At 45.4% G+C, this 21,133-nt stretch overlaps 1 protein-coding gene across 20 annotated transcripts in view; it reads left to right on the forward strand.

Annotated features, from left to right (window-relative positions):
- Positions 1–1,582: 1,582 nt before the first annotated feature.
- The window catches only part of ELMO1 (engulfment and cell motility 1), a 582,820-nt gene continuing 563,269 nt past the window's right edge, over positions 1,583–21,133 (forward strand). For 11 of the 20 annotated variants that reach the window (XM_074035217.1, XM_065540990.1, XM_065540992.1 and 8 more), the window contains exon 1: positions 1,877–2,066. Coding sequence is in view for 4 of the 20 variants with exons in the window: in XM_065540991.1 (XP_065397063.1) it covers positions 1,998–2,066 (69 nt within the window). In the remaining 16 variants the exon portion in view is untranslated. Of the gene's footprint in view, positions 2,067–21,133 lie in introns of all 20 variants that reach the window. The other 9 variants (XM_074035218.1, XM_045387647.2, XM_005549784.4 and 6 more) reach the window with 1 other exon arrangement.

Below are 21,133 nucleotides of genomic sequence, written 5' to 3' on the forward strand. Positions count from 1 at the left end.
GGCTCAGATGAGAGAGACTTGAAGCTATATCACATGAAGAAGAGTCAGAGTAATTGAGGATGATTAATCCTCAAAACAGAGTGTTTAGGTAAAATTTGAGGGCTATCTTCAAAGATCTGAAAGACCTCTTCATGGAGGAAAAATGTGAAGACCAAAGGTTACAGGGGAGTGGATTTGCATAATTGCTGTGCAAGGAGGGAACAATTATGACAGCTAATGTTTACTGAGTGCTCACCACGCATGCACTAAAGTTAAGGTCTTTATATGCCTTAGCTACAAGGTTGTAGATCCAATTCATGCTCATCACTACAAGCATCTCAGAGCATTGTTAGTAAAGGCTCCATTTATTGACTACTTATTAAATTACCTCATTTAATAGTTGTGCTATTGATTTTTGTTATTGTATCATTACTGTTTTATAGATGAGGAAATACAGAAGTTAAGTTGCTTTCCTGCAGTCACCCTAGTTACTGGCTTTATAACCATGTGGACCCAGGCACTCTTGATACTAATACTGCCTCCCAGAGTCATGTGTGTAATAAGGAGTTAGATCAGAGCTGTTCATTAAAAATATAAGGTGAGCCACTAATGAGAGCCTATGTGTAGCCTTACATTTTCTAGTGGCCACATCAGAAAATGTAAAAAGAAACTGGTGAAATTAATTTTATGTATGCTTATATGTTAACCCAATACATGATGAACCCAATGGACTTATTACATCAAACTATTCTCATGTATTGCAATAATGTAATCAACATAAAAATACTTAACAAGTTAGTTTACATTCATTTTAAAAATATTAAATTGTATGTCTGTTTTACAGTTACAGAACATCTCAGGGCTAGCCACATTTCAAGTGCTCAACAGCTGCCTGTGGCTCTTGAGGGGGAGGATCTTAAAAGGGAGCTTAGTTTTCCACCTTGATTCTGATGCCTCCCAGCCCCCAACTTATTTCCTTTGCCAATTAGAAGAAAATGCCTAACTGCCTTTGACTTTTCCGGTAGAGCCAATGTAGGTATTGCTGAATTGGGGGAGGACAGGTGTTTCGCCTGCAACCCTCTTCCCTCCTGCCAGCTAGGCTGAGAGTTAACGTTTTTGATTTCTGTTTTGAAAATGATTTAAGTAGGTTGCAAGAATTAAGTAATTTATTCTAAATACCAAATTAGGGGTAGAACGTCTTGCCTTATGCAAAGTTATGCAAAATTAGGAAGTCCCTGGCTTAATTGGTTAGAAATACATCTTGTAGCTTCAATGGCAGGGTTAGTAAATACATAGATGTCGACTGAGAGGGAGGAAATGTTTTGTTATTTTTGCCACTCTGTCCAAGGGTAGAGGCACAGCGTCAAAACAAACACGTCTTAAAGTAGCGTTCAAATAGCCCACCGAAGTTTCCCCTTAATATCCGGAACCGGTTGCCAAAAATGAAAAAAAGATGTGAAAAGATTCTACTCGCTTTTGGCCTCCCGGAGGTGGCGCTATGAGGGTGACGGAGTTAATTAGTGCCTCCAAACGCCGTGTGTGAGCTCATCGAAGTCATGCTCTGCACACATATTATTTATAGCAGATTTGAGGCATGCATGGTGTTTGACATTTCTGTCTTTATAAGTAGGGGGACTTCAAAAAGTCGTGGGCATTCCCCTAGGCAAAGTGCCGTGGGCAGGGACCAGGGTGCGGGCGCAAGGCGAACGCGCAGACCACGAGTGTCCTGGCGCAGGTGCCAGGGGCGGCGGCTGCAACTCCGCAGCGTCCGCTCGGGAGGAGAGTTCGCGGCTGATCTCCGGATGCCTTGCAGATGCAAAATGTGTCTCTGGCCAGCAGGAGGAAGGAAGAGGAAGTGAGAGCAGCGGCAGCCGGCGGTGCAGCAGCCGGCCGACCCAGAGTGTAAGTGCGTGTGTTGGGGCGAGCGGGAGCGGGCGAGGATGGGCACAGGATAGAGGTAGAGCCACCCACGCCGCCGCGGCCCCACGCTGGGCGACAGAGCCTCCAGTTCCCCTTCAATGGTGGCAGGTCGCCGCAGCTCTGATCGCCGGGAACCCTTGCCGCTGCTGTCCTGCGACCCCAAGCAGGTTCGTAAAGTTTCCTGGGCTGGCGCCGCGCCCCGACTTCCTGACCTCGGCGCGGCAGGGGAGGGGGCCGGGACTGGGGCCGGGAGGAGCCGTACTGCTCCGGGGGACTCCGGGAGCCGCGGAGACACTTTTGTTTCCTCCCTGGGAGCGCCGCGGCTCCGGCGGGGGTGGCCGCCGCGCTCGGCAGGGTGAAAGCTGTGGGCGCGTCGGGGCGCTCTGCAATTGGGGAAGTCTGAGCTCGGGGGATGGCGGGAGTGGGAGTGGGAGAGGAGGGAGGGGGCGCTGGAGGTGCAGCGCCCGGGGATGAAGCGCAGGGCCCGGGGCCCGGGGCCCGGGAGCCCGCCGAGACGTTTCGACCAGGGTCTGCGGGAGGGGGGCGCCGGAGGGTTGCGACGCGGGCGCGAGGTTGTTGGGGAAGGGGGATGTGGGGCTGGGACCTTGGAGTCAAGATTTCCTATAGAGCCAGAGAAGCGGCTGGCGGCTCGGACTCTGCGTCTTCTCCTGCACTCAGGGATGGGAGGGAATCCCCCGGCGAGTGCGCTCGTGGGAGGAGGCGGTGATGGGCCAGAGGGATGGGGGCCAGGAGGGCCGGAGAGGGCGGTCTGGGCAGCCGGGAGCCCCGGAGGCTCTGGTTGTAAATACTCTCCTCCCAGGGACACACCGGGGTCTCCGCCGAGACCGGAAGAGGCGGCGGGGGGTTTTGTGGAGCTTCGTGGAAATCTCAGCTTCGGAGAGGGGATGCACCAGGCGCGCCTTCAGAGAAGGGGGCGGCGGCATGCCGGGGGCCCGGGAATCGGAGCGGAGAGTGGCAACCGCGATCGCCGGAGTCTCTTTGAGGAAGAGGAAATACAGAACTCAGCTGTCCCGGGGGTGCGCGCGTGTGTTTGGAATTGGGAAGTCGGTGCTGTGCCGCGAGCGCGCGCGAGGTGGCGTGTGTGTGTGTGTGTGTGTGTGTGTGTGTGTGTGTGTATGTGTGTGCGCGCGCGCGTGTGTGTGCGCGCATATGTATGTGTGTGTGGTGTGTCATCGGTGTGTGTAAGTGTGTGTGTGTGGGGGGGGTGGGTGTTGTCGGTGTGGGAGGGTGTTGTCGGTGTGTGTGTGTAAGTGTTACCGCACAGCCAGGAACTACCCGCCCAGTGACCCTCTCCAGCCTAGGGGGCGATTTGAAGTTGGAGGCGGGACGGGACCTGCCTTGACCCAAAGGACCAGACTCAGGCTTGGTCCCAGGTAGTGACCCAGCTCTGAGAGCCCCTGGACGGCCCCCGAGACCCAGTGAACGTATTTGGGATGCCCCTCGCGCTGGATCATGGGCTTCCCAGCTGCGTTGGCCGTGAATGATTCGGGCCTAATTCGTTATGGTTAAGATTTTAGATAACCTAACGCAGGGGATGGGGCCTCCAGAGGCGGAGGCTCCCTGTTGGGCGCGGCCGGTGCCTTGGGGATGAGGCTATGGAAGAATATCTGAGTGTTTCTTTTTTGCTTCTATAAAGGTAATTAATGACCTGTATTTACATACCAAAACCCTGCGACCAATTTTGGGACATAGAGGGATATAATCCTTCTCAGAATCACTTTGAGATTGCAAAGACTGGCAGCAGCTGTTATTGTTGTCTCCTCTGGCCCCATGTTATCTCTGGGTTCTCAGGTTCTCCTCTGGGTTCTCACATTATCTCACCTCCATGCCTACTTTCCAAGGTTGTTTCAAGGATTATTGTCCCCCGATTTATAGATCTGGGGGAAAATAATGGCAAGTTAGGAGGCCAGATCCCCTGCAGACACATCGCATACTTTTAATTTTTCTTATAGCTGACCTTTTGAAGCTTTACTCTTTACTGTTGTACATTTCCTATCTCTGGAAGGCTGTGGTTAAATGTGGATGCTGCCTTTTTTCTACTCTGTTTTGTTTGTTTTTATTAGGTTGGTAAATTGTGAGGAAATGACCTGGACTGCTGTGACTCTTGGGGAGGGGTTGTGTCAGGAGGGTACTGAACTGGAGAACAAGAAGTATGGTAGGTATCAGGGAGGGGCAGGCTGGGAGGCAGACCCGGCTGGGAGGCAGACCCAGATGGGAGTCTGGGGAAACTCAGGGCCTGGAGCAGTCATTGGGCAAGAAGATGGGCAGTTCTAGTGATGGCCATGCTTACTGTCCTTGGTAACTGCAGGCACCCTCACCGTCTCACATTCTTCTTTTTCACTGAGTTCTCTCCCTAGGGCCTTTGCCCATGAAATTACAGGAGGAGCTTTTCTCCCACATGTCCAGATGACTGACTTCCCCTGCTTCCTTCAGGTGTCTGCCCAGCTGTCAGCTTATAGGGGGCCTTCCCTGGCTACCCCATATAAAATAGCAGCCAGACATTCCCTGGGCCTCTTATGTTACTCAGTTTTTTGTCTTAGTACCTTTTACTCCCTGGCATTATACAGTCATTTGTGTATTTGAGTATTGTCTCTCTCCCTGTTAGAGCAGAAGTTCAATGAGGGTAGTGATTACCTTGTCTTGTTTACAGCTCCAGAACTTAGATGGATTCTTAGCATGACTTCAGTGCTCAATAAGTGTTTGTAGACTGACTAAAGGAGAGGTGGCTATATTGGGAGAGATCCACCAGGGAAATATACCAGGAAAATGTTGCAGCATTAGTGCAAGTGAGAAGCCCAGGTAATGGGCTTTTGTTTTTTCCCCCGTCCCTTCCCCCATGCCAAGCCACTCTTCTTTTAGACCCTGTTCTGCCTCGAGTAGACTCCTCCCCTTTTCAGCCTGAAGAAAGGAACAGAGGGGTGATTCCTTGAGAGATTACACAACCAGTGCACTTAATAACACATAACCAGCTGGGCGTGGTGGCTCACGCCTGTAATCCCAGCACTTTGGGAGGCCGAGGCGGGTGGATTGAGATTAAGACCATCCTGGCTAACACGGTGAAACCCCGTCTCTACTAAGCAAAATACAAAAAATTAGCCGGGCCTGGTGTCGGGTGCCTGTAGTCCCAGCTACTCAGGAGGCTGAGGCAGGAGAATGGTGTGAACCCTGGAGGCGGAGCTTGCAGTGAGCCCAGATCTTGCCACTGCACTCCAGCCTGGGCGACAGAGCAAGACTCTGTCTCAAAAAAAAAAACAACAACAACAACAACAACAACAACAAACACAAAAACAAAAACAAACAAAACAAAAAAACCCCACATAACCATTCCAGATCTGGTGTTTCATCACTCTCCTTGGAGAAGGTCTTTTAAAGAAGTCTGTGTTGCTTTCGCCTAGGAAGAAGGGCATTATTGTAAGGGGATTGAAGTCAGAGGCATCTACTGTATCCCATTCTGCTCTCCTAGGATATGGAAGTGAAGACAGGAGGCTGTAAGGGAGACTGTGTGGCAGATGCAGGGGAGATGAGAAATGCCTAGGAGAAGAAAAATGAAAGTGAGAAAACATGAAGGTCTTCTGCAGGTGCAGCTAAGTCTTGAACATTTACTAAATTACTGTATTGAAAAGAAGGTAATACTTGAGTGTTTCAAAGTAATTTACCCCCTTTGGGTGTTTGGTGTGAGTGGGTGGGGAGGGTGGGGAAAGGGCTTTGAAGTCTTTGCCAGAGGATGTGGCTGGGGGTGAGGCAAGGAGCTCACCTGATCACACACTTTGCTTACTTCATCATCTTGCCTAATGCTCAAGGGTTAAAGGTGATCGTTCCTATGGAGGTAACATTTCCCTTCTAGATCTAAGACAGTGGATACCATTAAGGTTTGTAGTTCAAGCTGGTAAACGCTTTTTGGTGCCTGAAACCATCCAAGTAGATAATTTGGTTTATAAGACATTCTACTGAATTTGGAAAATGTGGTGGATTAATAAACCTTCTCTGCATCACAAAGCCTGGAGTGTTTGCTACTAATTGTGCAACTCTAGTTCTGGTTCCTTCTAATCAAACAGAGAAGTATTTTTTAAGCTTAGGGTTGTAACCCATGAGTGGATCATGGTATCACTTTAGTAGGCCAAGACCAGCAGTTTAAAACATGAAAGAGAAAAGTGGTGTGGAAAACAGAATTTCATAAAACAGACACCCAGTCTTCATGTCAAAGTATTGCTCAATGTGGGTAACGATTTTTAAAGTCTGTTTCAATAATTCTGGGGAAAACTACATCTTTAACTAACTTGCCAGGGATTCTGATGAAGATGTTCTAGAGGGCTATCCTTTTAAGAAATACTTAGCGATCTCCTATTAACAAAATACTGTTGGTTTAATCCCCCTGCAAGAGATGCTATTTCCAAATGTTGAACCAGATGCAGTTCTGTCAGCTGTTGACTTAACTTTTAAAAATGCTACTATTTGTAGAACTTGCCAGTGTGCTAGGCCCTGATGCTGCCATCTTGGAGGAACTAGAAACTCAAGTGACATGCTTTTCACTTTTGTGATGCAGAGAGGCAGTAGCTCCCTCTGCAATAACTCTTTAACCTTGCTTAGAATGAAATCGACAGGATATCCCCTTTTCTCACCATTTTGAGGTCTTTGGAAATTTACTCTGCTCAACTTCTTTCACATTTTACATTTAGTGTTCCCCATATGAATGATTCTAATTACGAAGACAGTTGTAATCTCTTCTGGTGGCAGCCACACTGCTGGGATGCATGATTAGATGAAGCATTTTAGCTGACCTGGGCTTGGATTGGCTGTTGAAAGAAGAAAGTCAAAGGCTGACAACTCAGCCTGGGCAACATAGCAAGACCACATCTCTCAGAAAGTTAAAAAATTAGCTGAGTATGATGGCATGCACCTGTAGTCCCAGCTACTTGATAGGCTGAGGCAAGAGAGTGGCTTGAGTCCAGGAGTCTGAGGCTGCAGTGAGCTGTGATCGCACCACAGTGCTCCAGGTTGGGTGACAAAGAGTTAAGAGGTGGGTAACCCCATGTCTTAAAAATAAAAAAAGTCTGAGAACTTCTTCACTGCCCACAATAAAAGGATCATGAAGGACAGTCATTCCACAGGGTGTGGCTCTCAGGACCATGTGTGTGGCCACGAAAGCCTTCCAGTATGCCAGCACAGCGTTTTTAGGTTCAGGAAAGCCAGCCTGTATGTACAGTGCACACACTGGTTGCAATGCTCAGTTCCCTGGATAATTTGGGTTTTCTGAGTGTTAACAATTGGAACTTATCCATATTAGCCAGAACTAAAGCCTGCAAAGCCATATCGGGATTCCTGATTACATTAACTACTTGTGTATTAGTGCTATGTTTTCTAACCTGTTGCAATATAAGTGCAGGTATGGTATGAGCAGAATTTGGTCACTGGCCTGAGGTGGGATGAACAGTTAAGTATCAGATAGGACTATGTGTGGGAGAAGAAATGCTAGCTCATCAAACAGAATTAACTACAGTAACAAACTGGCATAGTGCTGAGTCGAGAAATTAGTCACATGTATAAATAGAAGGAGATGATTCTCAGTGTTCCAGGCCCCCACAAACACTGATTTCCAGAATCTGAACAGATTTATTATTGGAACTTCAATTTTAGGAATTGAGGCTACAGTTTTGACTGCTTTAGTTCTAACAGTTAAGGTAGGAAACAAAACTTTCATCAGTAGAAAACACTGGAAAGGCACAACTTGCCAGACTATAGGACTGCGATGTGTTCAGTGGGTTGTACTCTGCATAAGGAACGGTGGTTTAAGGGAATGATAATCAGGTAAGCCCTATAAAGCATTCTCTTGGTGGAGTTGGAGTCACAGGATCAATGCGACATGTTTCTCTGTGCCCTGACATACCCTTCCTCTGGGGATGCTGTTTTGGAAATGATGGGGAACAATCAGAATAGTATTGTTATCCCATTTTACAGATGTGGCTTGGAAGAATGAAATGTCACAAGGATACTTAGAGAGTGCATCTGAGCCTTAAACCCATTTTTTCTGACTCATTTTACTGTGTTGTTTCTTTCTGCTGCACCGTGATGTCTGCGCTGGTTAGTTCCTTCTTTTGTTGGTTCCCTGGACTTGCCAGCCTCTGAGGCCGGGATCCCATGTGGAGCTATGCTTCAGTGGCATCCTGAGAGGCTCTTCACTCCTGTATATCCTGCACACGGATGTGCCCTGGGTTGCCATGGTATCCAGGGATGTCTCTGCTGCCACTGAGTCCTAGTTCTTCAGAGTCAATCCCTCTCTTTGGGTATCTCATTCTAAAGTTGACCTTAATTTTGAGAGTCAATGGATTCTTCTCTCAGGGACAGTATGCCCATCAACCGACTTCATGATATTGAAGCGTATGAGCCAGAAGGCAATTTATTAATAAAAAATGAGAACAGTATTTGCCAAGAAGAATGGGCATCTGTTCTTCAGCCAACATTATTCCTCTCTGGATGAGTCATGGTGAAGGCAAAAGCATGGAACCACCTGGGAAGGAACCAATTGGAAGAGAAATATACTTGACAGTGTTTTCTAGCTTATCATAACTTTTGCTAATTCTCTTGTTGATGGATTCATACTAACTAAGGAAACCAGAGACTGGAGTCCTTTGACTGGGATGGTTTCTCCTTTGGGCGAGGCTGAGGCTACTTGTACAGTTCTTTTTCTACTTGTAGGCTGTTGGCCATTTTACTAACCCATTATTTCAGGCAGTGTCAGCCTCAGTGCTGTTGACATTGCGGGCTGGATGATCCCTTGTTGTAAGGGCTGTCCTGTGTACTGTCGAATGTTTACTGTCTTCCCTGGTTGCTGTTCACTAATGCTAGTAGCATTACTCATTTGTGACAACCCCAGATGTCTCCAGGTATTGCAGATTGTCCTATCAACTCTCCTGTCCCCAGGCTGAGAACCGCTGGTTTGTCTTCCTGAGTTAGTGAGACCAGTTGTGTGTTATCAGATAGTCCAGACTTTCAACAGCAGTTATAAGTGCCCTGCTTTTCTACTTACTGGCTATTCCTTAGAGTCTAAGGTGGTGTATTAACAAATGAGAGGGCTCACTCTTTATGTTCATTTCTTTCCTCCAGCTCTCCAAGTTTCCTTTCTAGCTCTCTTCCCTCCTATATTGCAATTGTTTCTCTAATCCAAATGTTTTTCAAGTTTCGTTTGCATGTATGTTTCTTCCTAGTACCTGTGACTGAAAAACACTGTAACTAGTGAGTTTTTGTCTCAGTTTCTTAACAAGGTTTGGAATTCTGACCACTGGTTACTGTCTTGACTTTACATAATGGCAGTAAGATAAATGAAATGAGGAAGGTGGGTAGCAAAGCTCAGCTTGGCTTGTTCAGAGGCCTTTGTCACAAGACAAAGGAAATGTCTGTGTGGGAATGAGTTAAGTGAGTTCAGTGCCTCCTCCTTTGCTTGTCAAATCCACCTTGACTAGTTGGATAGTAACAGATATTGATATTCCATTAGTGTGACCAGGACATTGCAGCAGGTCAGGGAGAAGCCTTCAAGGTACTGCTTTATGCGAAGTCCTTTCCCACTTTGTCCATTAGATTTCTGTCCTAATCTTGCCACGTTAATTTTCTTATGTAATTATCTGTCAGCCTTTTATTTACCTTCTCTGCTTGGCTGCTATCGTAGTCCAGAATACCATCGAGTGGCTTAAGTGCCATAGAAATATTGCTGGGTTATAGACTAGCTATGACTAGCTAGCCCTATAGCAACCCTCCACCCTTCCTTCCGCTCTTTGTGCCTTTTTTTTTTTTTTCCAGTTCAGAATTGCACTTAGAGCACAAGAGTTTTGTGCTGTGGGGTTCAGTGGCAGAGCTAGATGAGCTGTATTTTCCAGGCTGCTACACACAATTACCCTTAATTTTGAAGAGTAATCCATTTCAAAATAATTTTTTTTCTGTTTTTGGCCTCTTTAGCCCAAATGCATAACCACAGCTGACTTTACCCTTGGCCCTCAGAAAGCATGTGGCTTGGGAGGTAGAGCTAGTGGAGGAGTTTGGTCAGATTGCTCATTTTTGGTCAAGTGAGGAGTGAATTCCAATAACACTCAGTCAGGCTGGTTTTTACTTGACTCCTGTCCACCCTCCAACTCGCCCCACCGCACAGATTCCTAGATTTTTTTTTGAGATAGAGTCTCGCTCTGTCGCCTAGGCTGGAGTGCAGTGGCGCGATCTTAGCTTTCTGCAACCTCTGCCTCCTGAGTTCAAGCGATTTTCCTGCCTCAGCCTCCTGAGTAGCTGGGATTGCAGGTGCCCACCACCATGCCTGGCTAATTTTTGTATTTTTAATAGAGACAGGGTTTCACCATGTTGGTCAGTCTGGTCTCGATCTCCTGACCTCGTGATCCGCCCACCTCTCCCTCCCAAAGTGCTGGGATTACAGGCGTGAGCTGCTGCGCCCAGCCTCTTTTTTTTTTTTTTTTTTTTTTTTTTTTTTTTTGAGATAGAGTCTCCCTCTGTTGTCCAGGCTGGAGTGCAGTGGCATGGTCTCGGCTCACTGTAACCTCCACCTCCTGGGTTCAAGTGATTCTCCTGCCTCAGCCTCCTGAGTAGCTAGGACTACAGGTGCCTGCCACCACGCCCGGCTAATTTCTGTATTTTTAGTAGAGACGGCGTTTCACTATATTGGCCAGGCTGGTCTCAAACTCCTGACCTTGTGATTGGCCTGCCTTGGCCTCCCAAAGTGTTGTGATTACAGACGTGAGCCACTGTGCCTGCCCCCTAGATTTCTTTATAGTGGACCTGTGCCTCACTTATTCCCATTGTGGACCACTCTGGGAAGTGACCACTACTCAAAAATTTTGGTTTGGGGGAATGGGACTGATTATTTGATATATTAAATAATAAATGTGCTGTACATATGTGTGTGTGAGAGAGAAAGACACACACACACGCCACACATACACCCATGCAGCTCTCCTAATAATGAAAGGCCTTTAGAAGCAAAGAAACGATTATATCAGCTGCTAAATCCTGTTTTCTCCAGTGCTATCACTTTTATAGTAAGTCAGCACAAATCACATGAAATTAAGCATTTTGTCAAGGAATGAATATGTTTCCATCATCTCTAGGCTTACTGCACTGCCAGGAAGCGACTTTGACTCATTAGAACTACTTTCTCAATTACTGTCCATTCTCCAGCTGAAGGTTTTTGAGAAACATTTGCTTGGGTTTTTATGAGAGAAGCACAGTAAAGCTTTATTTTTTAATTGTAATATATTTTAAAAACAGATGTTGGGCTTATCCTTGAAACGTATATAAATATTTTCAAGCCAAACTATTGCTGGGCTTATAGCCCTGATCATAATGCTTCATTCAGTCATTCAGTCAGTCTACAGCCATTTTGCTTGCTACAGCCAATTTGTATGCTGTAGCCTGGGCACTCCATATGTGGAGAAGGGGTAGGGAGGGCTGTAACAAAGGCAGATCTGTTAAGAGACAGTCATAACAGTATGCTAAAGGTATGTTTACCGTGATTGCAGATCACAGAGGTAGGTGTTCACAAATGAAGTGACTTTTGAGAAAGATCTGGAAAGCTGAGTATTAAAAGAAAGAATATGATACGTCCAGGGAATATAGCAATCAGGGTGGTGGAGGACAGTCTGGAAGGGGCTTTACATCAGCAATCCCAGGAGCTGGGCATTTGGATTGAGCAGAAATGAAAGCCGAAGGGTTTTAGGCAAGGAAAAGATGCAGTGGGATTCCAGTGACAGCAACCTGGAGGATAGATTAGATGATACAGCTGGAGGGAGGGGCAGAGAAAAGATGGGAGCTCCTGCTAGGCCTGCCTAAGTAAATACATGGTCTTGGTCAGATGAATAAATAAACAAAGCAGTGTGCTTGCTGTGCCAATGAAACTTGGAGACAGGTTGCCCAGCCCCCACCTTCCAGCCTGAGCCCCTCAGCGGGTGCCAGCCAGAGTCTGAGCAGAGGGAAAGGAGGGCAGGCCTGCACACACCGTGTTTGCCTGTAGATACTGATGACAAAATTAAATGATTTGCTAACTGATTGGATTTGGGAAAAAGGAAAAGGAGTCTTTGTGGTTTAAAGCGACATAAGCACACACTTGTTAATGGAGGGTTCAGATCTCCTGTTGAGTACACAGCTGGGTGACTTCAGGTAAGTTAGTGACCTTCCTTGGCCTCGTTTTCACATCTTTCAAATATAGGTAATGTAAGTCCCTACCTCTTCGAGTAGCTGAGATGATTAAATGCAATCATGATTGTAAAGTAGCGTACCCTAAAGGCATTGGGTTGGGTTTGCTATTATTATTGAGGTTATTATTACTGATTCAGTAGTTTCTAGTCAGGTTCTTTATTAAACTATCTTGCTAAAATCATATAAAAACATGCATTTTGTGTTTAATTTTCTTCAAGTGACCTAGGTAACTCCTCCTAAAGTCTTGACTAGAATTAGTTTGCTTAATATGTCTTTTCTTCAAGAAAACAAGAAGAAAGTTGGGGTTGGCAGGGAAAGAAGAGATGTTGGTCAAAGCCAGATAGACAGTTTCAGTTAGACAGGAGGAATAAGTTCTGGTGATTTTATTACACAACATGGTGGCAATAGTTAATAATTATATATTATATATTTCAAAACAGCTAAAAGAGGGGATTTTAAATGTTCCCACCACAAAGGAATGCTAAATATTTGAAGTGATAGATATGTTAATTTGCCTGATTTTATCATTCCTTAGGTATGCATGTATCAATACATCCAATCGTACCTCATACATATGAATGATTACTATTTGTTAAATAAAAATGAAACTTAAACCAGTACAGGAGAAGTACCAACTGTTAAAATACAGACTGGGATGAGTTATGATTGACTGTGAATTAAAATAACTGATGTAATGACTCAAGTTAGCAATTTAGGGTTCTCAAGCGAAAGCTCTTCTAAATAGATATATGTCCAGTTCAATTTGAGCTAACCTGAGATTTTACTGTTTTATTGTATTATTAATTTTTTTTTTTACTTTGAGGGGAGAGAATGGAGATGGCTCCACTGGAGCTCTTTCCCTTTTCTTGATTCCAGCTTTTGGGGCTGTTTGCATTTGTCCAAGTGTGCACAGGGGCCCTGGGAGAAACCCCATGTCACTGGAGTAACAGTGAAGGAGCAATTGGCAGGACTTTCATTCAGTTGAACTGGGTTTCATATGATTATGTTATGTGTAAAAGAGGGTCAATGGGTCCAATAGTGTTTTGGAAATGTCCCTTTTTGAATCATTAGGAACCTTCCACCAAGTAGGGGACTGCTGAAATGTTCATTGGCAGATGGGTGGTTGTAAAGTGTTACATTTTCTTCTTTAATCTGAGCCAGATGATCAAGCTGCCAACCAGATTAAAAATTATCCTGGGGATAAAAGTGGAAAAATAAAAGAAGAATGTCTGTAGTCCCAAGTGTATAGACCCAGTGTGGCCCCATTGTCCCAGCACATTCAATTACACCAGCTTTCACTTTCAAAGTGCCCTGGATCGGACAATTCATTTTATGGCCACCTAAGTAGAAGCCACCTGCTTCCATTTCCAATCATTCTCTCTGGCTATGGTCGGTTTGTTTGGGTGCTTTTTCCACTTACTGCTTCTTCAGGAAGGCAGCAACTAGCTTACAGGCACACCAGCTCATTAAGCAGTAGCTCATGTACCCATTAAACAGTCACTTAGTAACAGCTTTTAAGGAGTGGGTTGAAAAAGAGAGAAACCTTAATCTAGACACTAAAATGCCCTGGATAGAAGTAGGGGTGTCAGACAGCCATGTGCCAAACAGAAACTGCTTCTCCAAATTAGTGCTTTGAAAATGATGTCTTTTGGTCTCCACCTTGACTTCCATTACTATAGTCATGAAAATCACTTGTCTAATGACTGTATGTAAATCTTTATTGGACCTGACAAATACACAGTCTTCAGTGTGAAAAAATTCTGGTCACTTTCTTTTACCTAGGAGAGTGGTAAACATGGGTTATTCAGCAGCTAGAGTGTCCACTGTGTAGCAACGCCTCTTTTCTATATATCAGGATTGGTGTGTACCTTGAAATAGAATCCAGTGGTAAATACATGTTTAAAGACCCATAAGAAGACTTAGGTAATGAAATACGATCTACAGTAACTCACTGGAGAGTTATGTTCATACCAAAATATCTAGCAGCTTAAAAGTGATTTCAAACATGTACCCATTTTACAGATGAGGGAATTCAGGTGTCTGGGAAGCTGGCTGCCCAACTTCACATAGACTCAAAACCATACCCTCTTTTCTGCAGCATACCATATGGTACATACCCCTGCTGCCAAGTTTTCGTCACTTTTGCCTCGGTTGAACCTGTTACGCTGGATCATTATGTTGAGTTGAGCTACTTGGTGAAGGATGGTGAACAATTTGCTGCCTCAGGAGCACGTAAAAGAGCGCGATCGGGGCAGCAAAGCATTACCCCAGCTGTGGCTGACTGCCTGAGGGTGGTAGAGAGAAGAGCGCATAATAGAGATTCCTTTATATACCCAGTGAGACAACCTCCCACAGTCACAAGCGTTGTCATCTAATTATTGTCAACTGGTTTAGGGCCATGTTGAATCTTTTCAAATGTGTTGCTAACAATTCTAGCACGTGCAAGTGTGTAATGAAACAGTCTGAGACTCGGCGTCTGGACCTGGGAATGATAAGACGGGCAGATGAGGGTGTCTGAAAATACAAGAAGTTGTGAAAATTCTCGGATTTGTTTTTATCTCAACATATATCTTTAAGACAATTTTTCATGACTAGATCAAAGCAAGGCCCAGAGAAATGGCATAACAGTAGTTTTAATGTTGAGTTTCACCTTTTCGAAACCCAGAAGTTGTATTAGGAATAGTTTGGTCCATCCATTAGAAGTGATAAGTGCTTTGAAGAGTATTGGATCATATGCAGGGGGAGGGAAACCACCATAGGACTTTAATCCTTGGCTAGGGAGAGACTGCTGCCTTTACCTTTCAGGAAAGGGATCAGAGTATTTTAAATTCTTAATTGCTACTGTGTGCCTGAATTTGTTCCAGCATTTGATTCGGAAATAGTCTTTATTTTTCTCCTTTTGCTTTTTCAAGGCTAGTCAAGTGAAGCAGTGGTAGTGGAGAAGGAACAAAGAAATCCGTAACTGGTTATGATCAATTAGTTGTAAACACCTCGGCACTTGGACCAAACGGAAATATTCATTTGTTAATTCACAGGTATTTATTGAGCACCTGCTGTGTACCGTGTGGTGTACTAGGTGATACGTAAACAATGGTGAGCCTCCTTCCGAGAGAAAAGTAGGCCTGTTGTTGATTTCAACAACAGCTGGGCTGCTTACACACTAGAGGAGGAAGTATGCATTGATCAAAGGATCACACGAATAAGTGTGATGTTTGAACTCTGCTAAGGGCTGTTGAAGGGGGAAGTTACTGATGCCGGGGGAGCCTACAACAGGGAGATTAATGTAGTCAGGGAGGTCAGGGAGGAGGGTGAAAGAATGTTACTGGGTACAGACAACTAGCACGTGAAGGCTGTGTAAAAGGCTGACCTTGGATGTTGCAGGAACTGGGGAGCAGAGTGCCTGAGGCAGGGAGCACTCCAGCCGTGGATTAGACTGGAGAGGAGGGCTGATCGGGATCATGGGGCTGAGCTTTTCTCAAAAGGGCAAAGGGAAGTCACTGAAGACTTTTACCCAAGGGAGTGACGTGATCAGATTTATGCTTTGAAAAGATCCTTCTGGCTTCAATGTGTAAATTTTACATCATTTAAAATTGGTCACAATGTGACTGTACAATCACTCCTGTTAGAATCTAACCATTTCTAAAATAATCAATTTAGCCACTAGTGTCTTCTTTAAATTTTAAACAGCAATTTAAAAGAGTGATTTAGCATGGGTAATGCAACCACTTAGGAATGATGAAGTACCTAGTTCTGTGGTTCTCAGACTTCAGAATGCTTAAGAATCACTGGGGACCCAGGAAACCACATTTTTAGCAGCCTCTCAGGTGATGCAAGTGCACGTGGTCCCAGACTTTACTTTTCTCTTCTTTCAAGAAGCGTCATCCTAGAAAGTGGTGAGTAAAAAGAAATTATAAACCTCAAGGTACCACCTAATCAGGCAGCTAGAAGAGGATGGAACCTCCTTAGAACCTCCTATTGCCCAGGTTTGAACCTGGATCTGTTCTCCCAATCCCGGGGGGATTTTCTTCCAGTGCACCTGAAATGGATTCTAAATCCTTTGAGTTACTTTTTTCGTTTATTTTCTAATCCTTTCATATGCAGCTGTTTTCTCAGATCTGTGGCTCACTCTCTGTGTGTCTCTGATATTTTACTTTTCATCTTTGTCGCCGTTTAATAAAAATCTTGTTCCATAAGTCCCAGATGAGATTTGGGGGCAGGCAGGGGTTCTGAGGGGGTGGGTTAGCCTGGCCTGATGAGGAGGGGAGAGGAAAAGCCCCTCTGTAGGTGTTACTTGTTTTGCCCCCTGCAGCAGGAGACAGGGCATGTATAGGGGAGAGACTAGTTCATGACTGCCAAAATAGGGAATTATTTTCAGAGACATAAAGACTCAGGGACACCAGAAGAATTCGCTTTTGGGGGGCTTTCCTTGAGGCACCCTGCTCTCTGGGTCTTCAAATACTGCCCGTCTTCAAATACTGCTCAGAAGCCATCAGTGAGGGATAAGGTGGGCTCATGATTCTTCCCTTGCAAGTGAGCATAAGACCCCAGAATTCCGAATCAGGTGAAATCAGGTTGAAATGAATATTAAGGGGAAACACCAAGCAAAAGAGAAGTCATGCCAGAGGTTTCCGGCAGTTTGGTGGGCTGGGAGAGAGAGGCCCCTGGCTTCCTTTGTGAGTGAAGTGCCTGGATCACATGATATGAGTGGATGGTCACCTCCTCTGGGAACCTTCTGTGACTTCTGGCATTTGCTCCTTGGACACATGAAGTGCTTCCCTGTGCTGGCATTGATTGTGCTGTTTCACACTCTGTTTCATGTCCTTCTCCCTGAGTAGCCTGGAGGGCTCATGGCAGGTGTTCCCAGGCTGAGCCCATAAGAAGTACTCAGTAAATGTCTGTAGACAGAAGCACTATTTTTCATGCATGTGAGCGCTGCGTCCTTTTCACAGTCTTTTAAAATGGTTTCTTCATCTTTGAGTAAGGGCCCTGGGGATACTCTATTTAGGGATGTCTGGCATGTAACTCTCGCTGTCCCCAATTTTGCTGAAGACCCAAGGTCACTGATAGAGGAGCCTCTGGGTGTTGGAGAGGCACACGGCCGTGCAATGCCCTAACCCTAGGAGGCAACAGTTACTGCCTTAGTGTCATTCCACTGTGCCCAAATCCACTCTAGATAAAATGAACATTACAGAAGAAGAAACCAACATTTTGTCATTGCATTACTCTCTGCAGAAGTTTTCTTACTTGCTTGTCTACTTATAATTCTCTCCTAGTCACCCAAGAGCCTACAGGGCATAGACATTTGAAGACCATAACTGGAAAGAACATAGCAAAGATTTCTTGGCTTTTCATCCTTTCATCCACGGTTCGGCCAGTGTTGAATTTGAAGCGTCTGTTTCTTCCTTCCTCCCTCCCCAGTGCTTGTGGGTGACTAGGCATCTGTGATACACATTGGGGGCTGGGATTTTTACCACATGTGTGGTTACCCACATTTCATTTATTACATTCTGAGAGCACCGTGGCCTTGATAATTTACGTTTCTAGGCTATAATTGCATATTATTTTTCTAGCAGCTATCAGGGGTTTCAGCTAGCAATGGAAACTTGATAGTGTCTTGGCTCTTCATTGCTGGAACAATTTATCCTGATGTTCAAGTGCAGAGCTGAGCCCATTTCTTATAAGCCAAGTAGCACACACATGGTAAACCCCCAACTTAAGTGTTCTCAGTTCACTCTGGAAATGGAGCATATTCAGGCCTTTGGAGCCGCATTCTCAGACCTTTTACTTCCCCTTTCTCCTTCAGTACAATAACCAAACAACTCCTTGCTTCCCCAGTGTGGAGAACCTGGCAGTTGCTAAGCATGCCTATTCCAATTATGCATTCCAGAACTTAAGAAATGACCATAGGATGAGGTGTGGGACCCACTGGGTCCACTGTGAGGTGGACCTGAACTAAAACTTCATAGATCAAGCCAGATGCGGTGGCTCACACCTGTAATCCCAACACTTTGGGAGGCCGAGGTGAGCAAATCACCTGAAGTCATGAGTTCGAGACCAGCCTGACCAACGTGGAGAAATCCCATCTCTACGAAAAATACAAAACTATCCAGGCGTGGTGGCGTATGCCTGTAATCCCAGATACTCGGGAGGCTGAGGCAGGAGAATCGCTTGAACCTGGGAGGCGGAGGCTGTGGTAAGCCGAGATTGCACCATTGCACCCCAGCCTGGGCAACAAGAGTGAAACTCCGTGTCAAAAACACCAAAAAACAAAAAACAAACAAAAAAACAAACAAAGAAACTTCGTAGATCACCTGGCCCCCATAAGTTCCTACTAACTGAGGCCACAGTGATGTTTTGAGTGTTCTGGAATCAGTGTTCATTCAGACCCATTGTCCATTAGTTCCCAAAATGTCTGATTTTTCCTTTTTCCCCAATGCGCAGTTACCCTGGTAAAAGGTTGTACGTAGGTCTTCTTGGGGAAGGCTGGGAGAAAGATTAACGAATACACTTTTGGCAGTGTACCAGGGCCCTATTTCAAAGGGACCCAGCCTTCCTTTCATTCTAGTTGAGCCCGTGGAAACTCACTGTAAACTGACTCTCACGTCTGAGGATTGGTTGAGGGACCATGACTGTTTTCATGATTCAGATTAGACTTTTGTTCACTTGACCTAGGACTTTTCCACTTATACACATCAAGTAGAAATTTAGTAGGCTTCTCATCTATTCCCACTTTTTGAAATACTATGATCATCCAGCCAACAGTATAGCCCTGTGCAAGTTAGACTATTCTTTTTTTAATTAATTATCATTATTATTTTTTAGGGACATGGTCTTGCTCTGTCACCCAGGCTGGAGTACAGTGGCATAGTCATAACTCACTGCAGCCTTGAACTCCTGGGCTCAGGCCATCCTCTCACCTCAGCCTCCTGAGTAACTAGGATTATAGACGCACACCACCATGCCCGGCTAATCTTTTTATTTTCTGAAGAGGTGAGGTCTTGCTGTGTTGCCCATGCTGGTCTTAAACTCCTGGCCTCAAGTTAGCCTCCTGCTTTGGCCCTCCCAAAGCACTGGAATTACTGGAATGAGCCACTGCACCTGGCCAAGGTACACTATTCTGATGGCCATGTTGACCTTGCTGTCCATTAAGATAACTATGCCACACTAGAAAGTGCTCAGTTAGGCTCTGCGCCTGTTCCGAGGCTTGCTCCCATTTGTTCCCTTAGAGACTTCCCTGAGCTGCCTTGTGGGATCCAGACCCACACAGATCCAGGTTGAGATTAATCACCACTCACTTGCTCTGTGACTTGGGGGAAATTTATTAAGTTCTCGTAGCTTCTGTTTCCTCTTGTATAGATGGAAATGATGCCAGTGTGTGGTTGTCAAGATAAAGTGAAAAAATATAATCAACGAACAGCAAAGTTCTTTGGCCTCGGCCGGCACACAGTAGATGTGAGAGGATGTAGGAGTTTTGAACCTCTGCTCCAAAATTCTGTGGCCAGAGGCTGTCGCTGGTTGAAAGGGATGGAATTAGGAGTCAGCGGTGAGCTCACAGAGCACACTGTTCCTGTCTGGCTTCTTGTGCCCTTCAAGTTTGCTGACAATCTGAAACAGATGCTTGATTTCAGCTTTTGTAGAAAAAAAATGTCATTTCATTTAAACAGGTTGTGTCTGAAAAAAAATGTCACAGCCTTTTCTGTCCTTTGCATTAAGACTTAAATTTCAAGTTTGCTGTGTTTTTCAGTACCGCAGTTTGATTTCTGGATTTTGCTTTTTTTGTCTGTTCAGAGAAAATAAAGTCTGTCTGGGAGAGGCGACCTTTTTTATACTTCCCATCGCCTCTGAGGAGTGCCTTTTCTGAGTCCTATTTGTGGACTTCATTCATTAACTCATTCTTTGAGCACTTGAGGCCAGGAAATGATGATACATGTGGAGTGCCTTTGCCCTCTGCAGGGGAAGATGAGGTTGCAGTGGGCACAGCTGTAATGCGTGGCTGATGCTCTCATGCAGGCAGAAACCAGGTGGGGATGGCAGAAGAGGCCTGTGTCCTGTTGGCCAAAGACGTGCTTCATGGAAGATGATGTTCCTGGTGGAGCTCTTCGGGGACTGGTGGTCCAGACATTGAATTTGGAATCAAGAGGCCAGGGCCCTATTCTTGGGACTGACCCTGACTATCATCTGTGCTCTCCTTCAATGCCAAATTTTTCTCAGCTATTTATAAATGTGGAGGGAGGATGCTAGATGTGATTGATGGATCCCAAACACAAATCTGTAGGTCAGTCAGCTGCATTCAGAATCATCTCAGCAGCTTGCAAAAACTAGAATCTAGGATCTCATCACCAGAAATTCTGATTCTGGAGTAATTTCCTAAAATCTCTATTTATACAAAGACTCTCTGCACGAGGTGATTGTAGTCTGAAGCCCCCTTAGGGATGCCCTGAATGTCTTCTATGTGCCTCTTCCCTCTAGTTCATTCCTCATCCTTCACATCCTAATGCCATCTTAAATGTCTCTCTCAGAAAACCTTCTTGGCTTCTAACTGAGCAGCCCTCCATAGGGGATTATTAGTTCATGCCTCTGTGCAAGAAAGAAAAACAAAAACAAAACGCATCAGTTCATTCACTTCTCCCATCTCCCCTGCTGGCCTGAGAGCACCTGAACATAGTGATGGTACCGTAGCCAGTCATCTGTGCATCGTCTGTGCTCTGCCCACTGCCTGGCATGTAGAATATACCCAGGAGGGGATTTTCAGAGCTGACCAGATGGGAGAATGGTAAAACTGAAGATCAGCCCTTTTTCCCTGCCTGTTAGCACCTCTAGGAAAGATTTAAGAGATGTTTCAAACAAATCACTCCAACGTATTTGGGATTGCTCATTGTGATGCCTGATCTGTGCCAGCCTCTTCCTACCACATCTATGACTGTTACAGAGGTAACTATTCCATCTCTTAATTTGCAGCACCCAGAATGGATGTGGAATCACTGAAGGAGGTAAGCAGGGAAGAAGACAAGTTGGATCCTGACAG

This window comes from Macaca fascicularis, chromosome 3 (assembly GCF_037993035.2).
Source record: "Macaca fascicularis isolate 582-1 chromosome 3, T2T-MFA8v1.1".
NCBI classification, from domain to species: domain Eukaryota; kingdom Metazoa; phylum Chordata; class Mammalia; order Primates; family Cercopithecidae; genus Macaca; species Macaca fascicularis.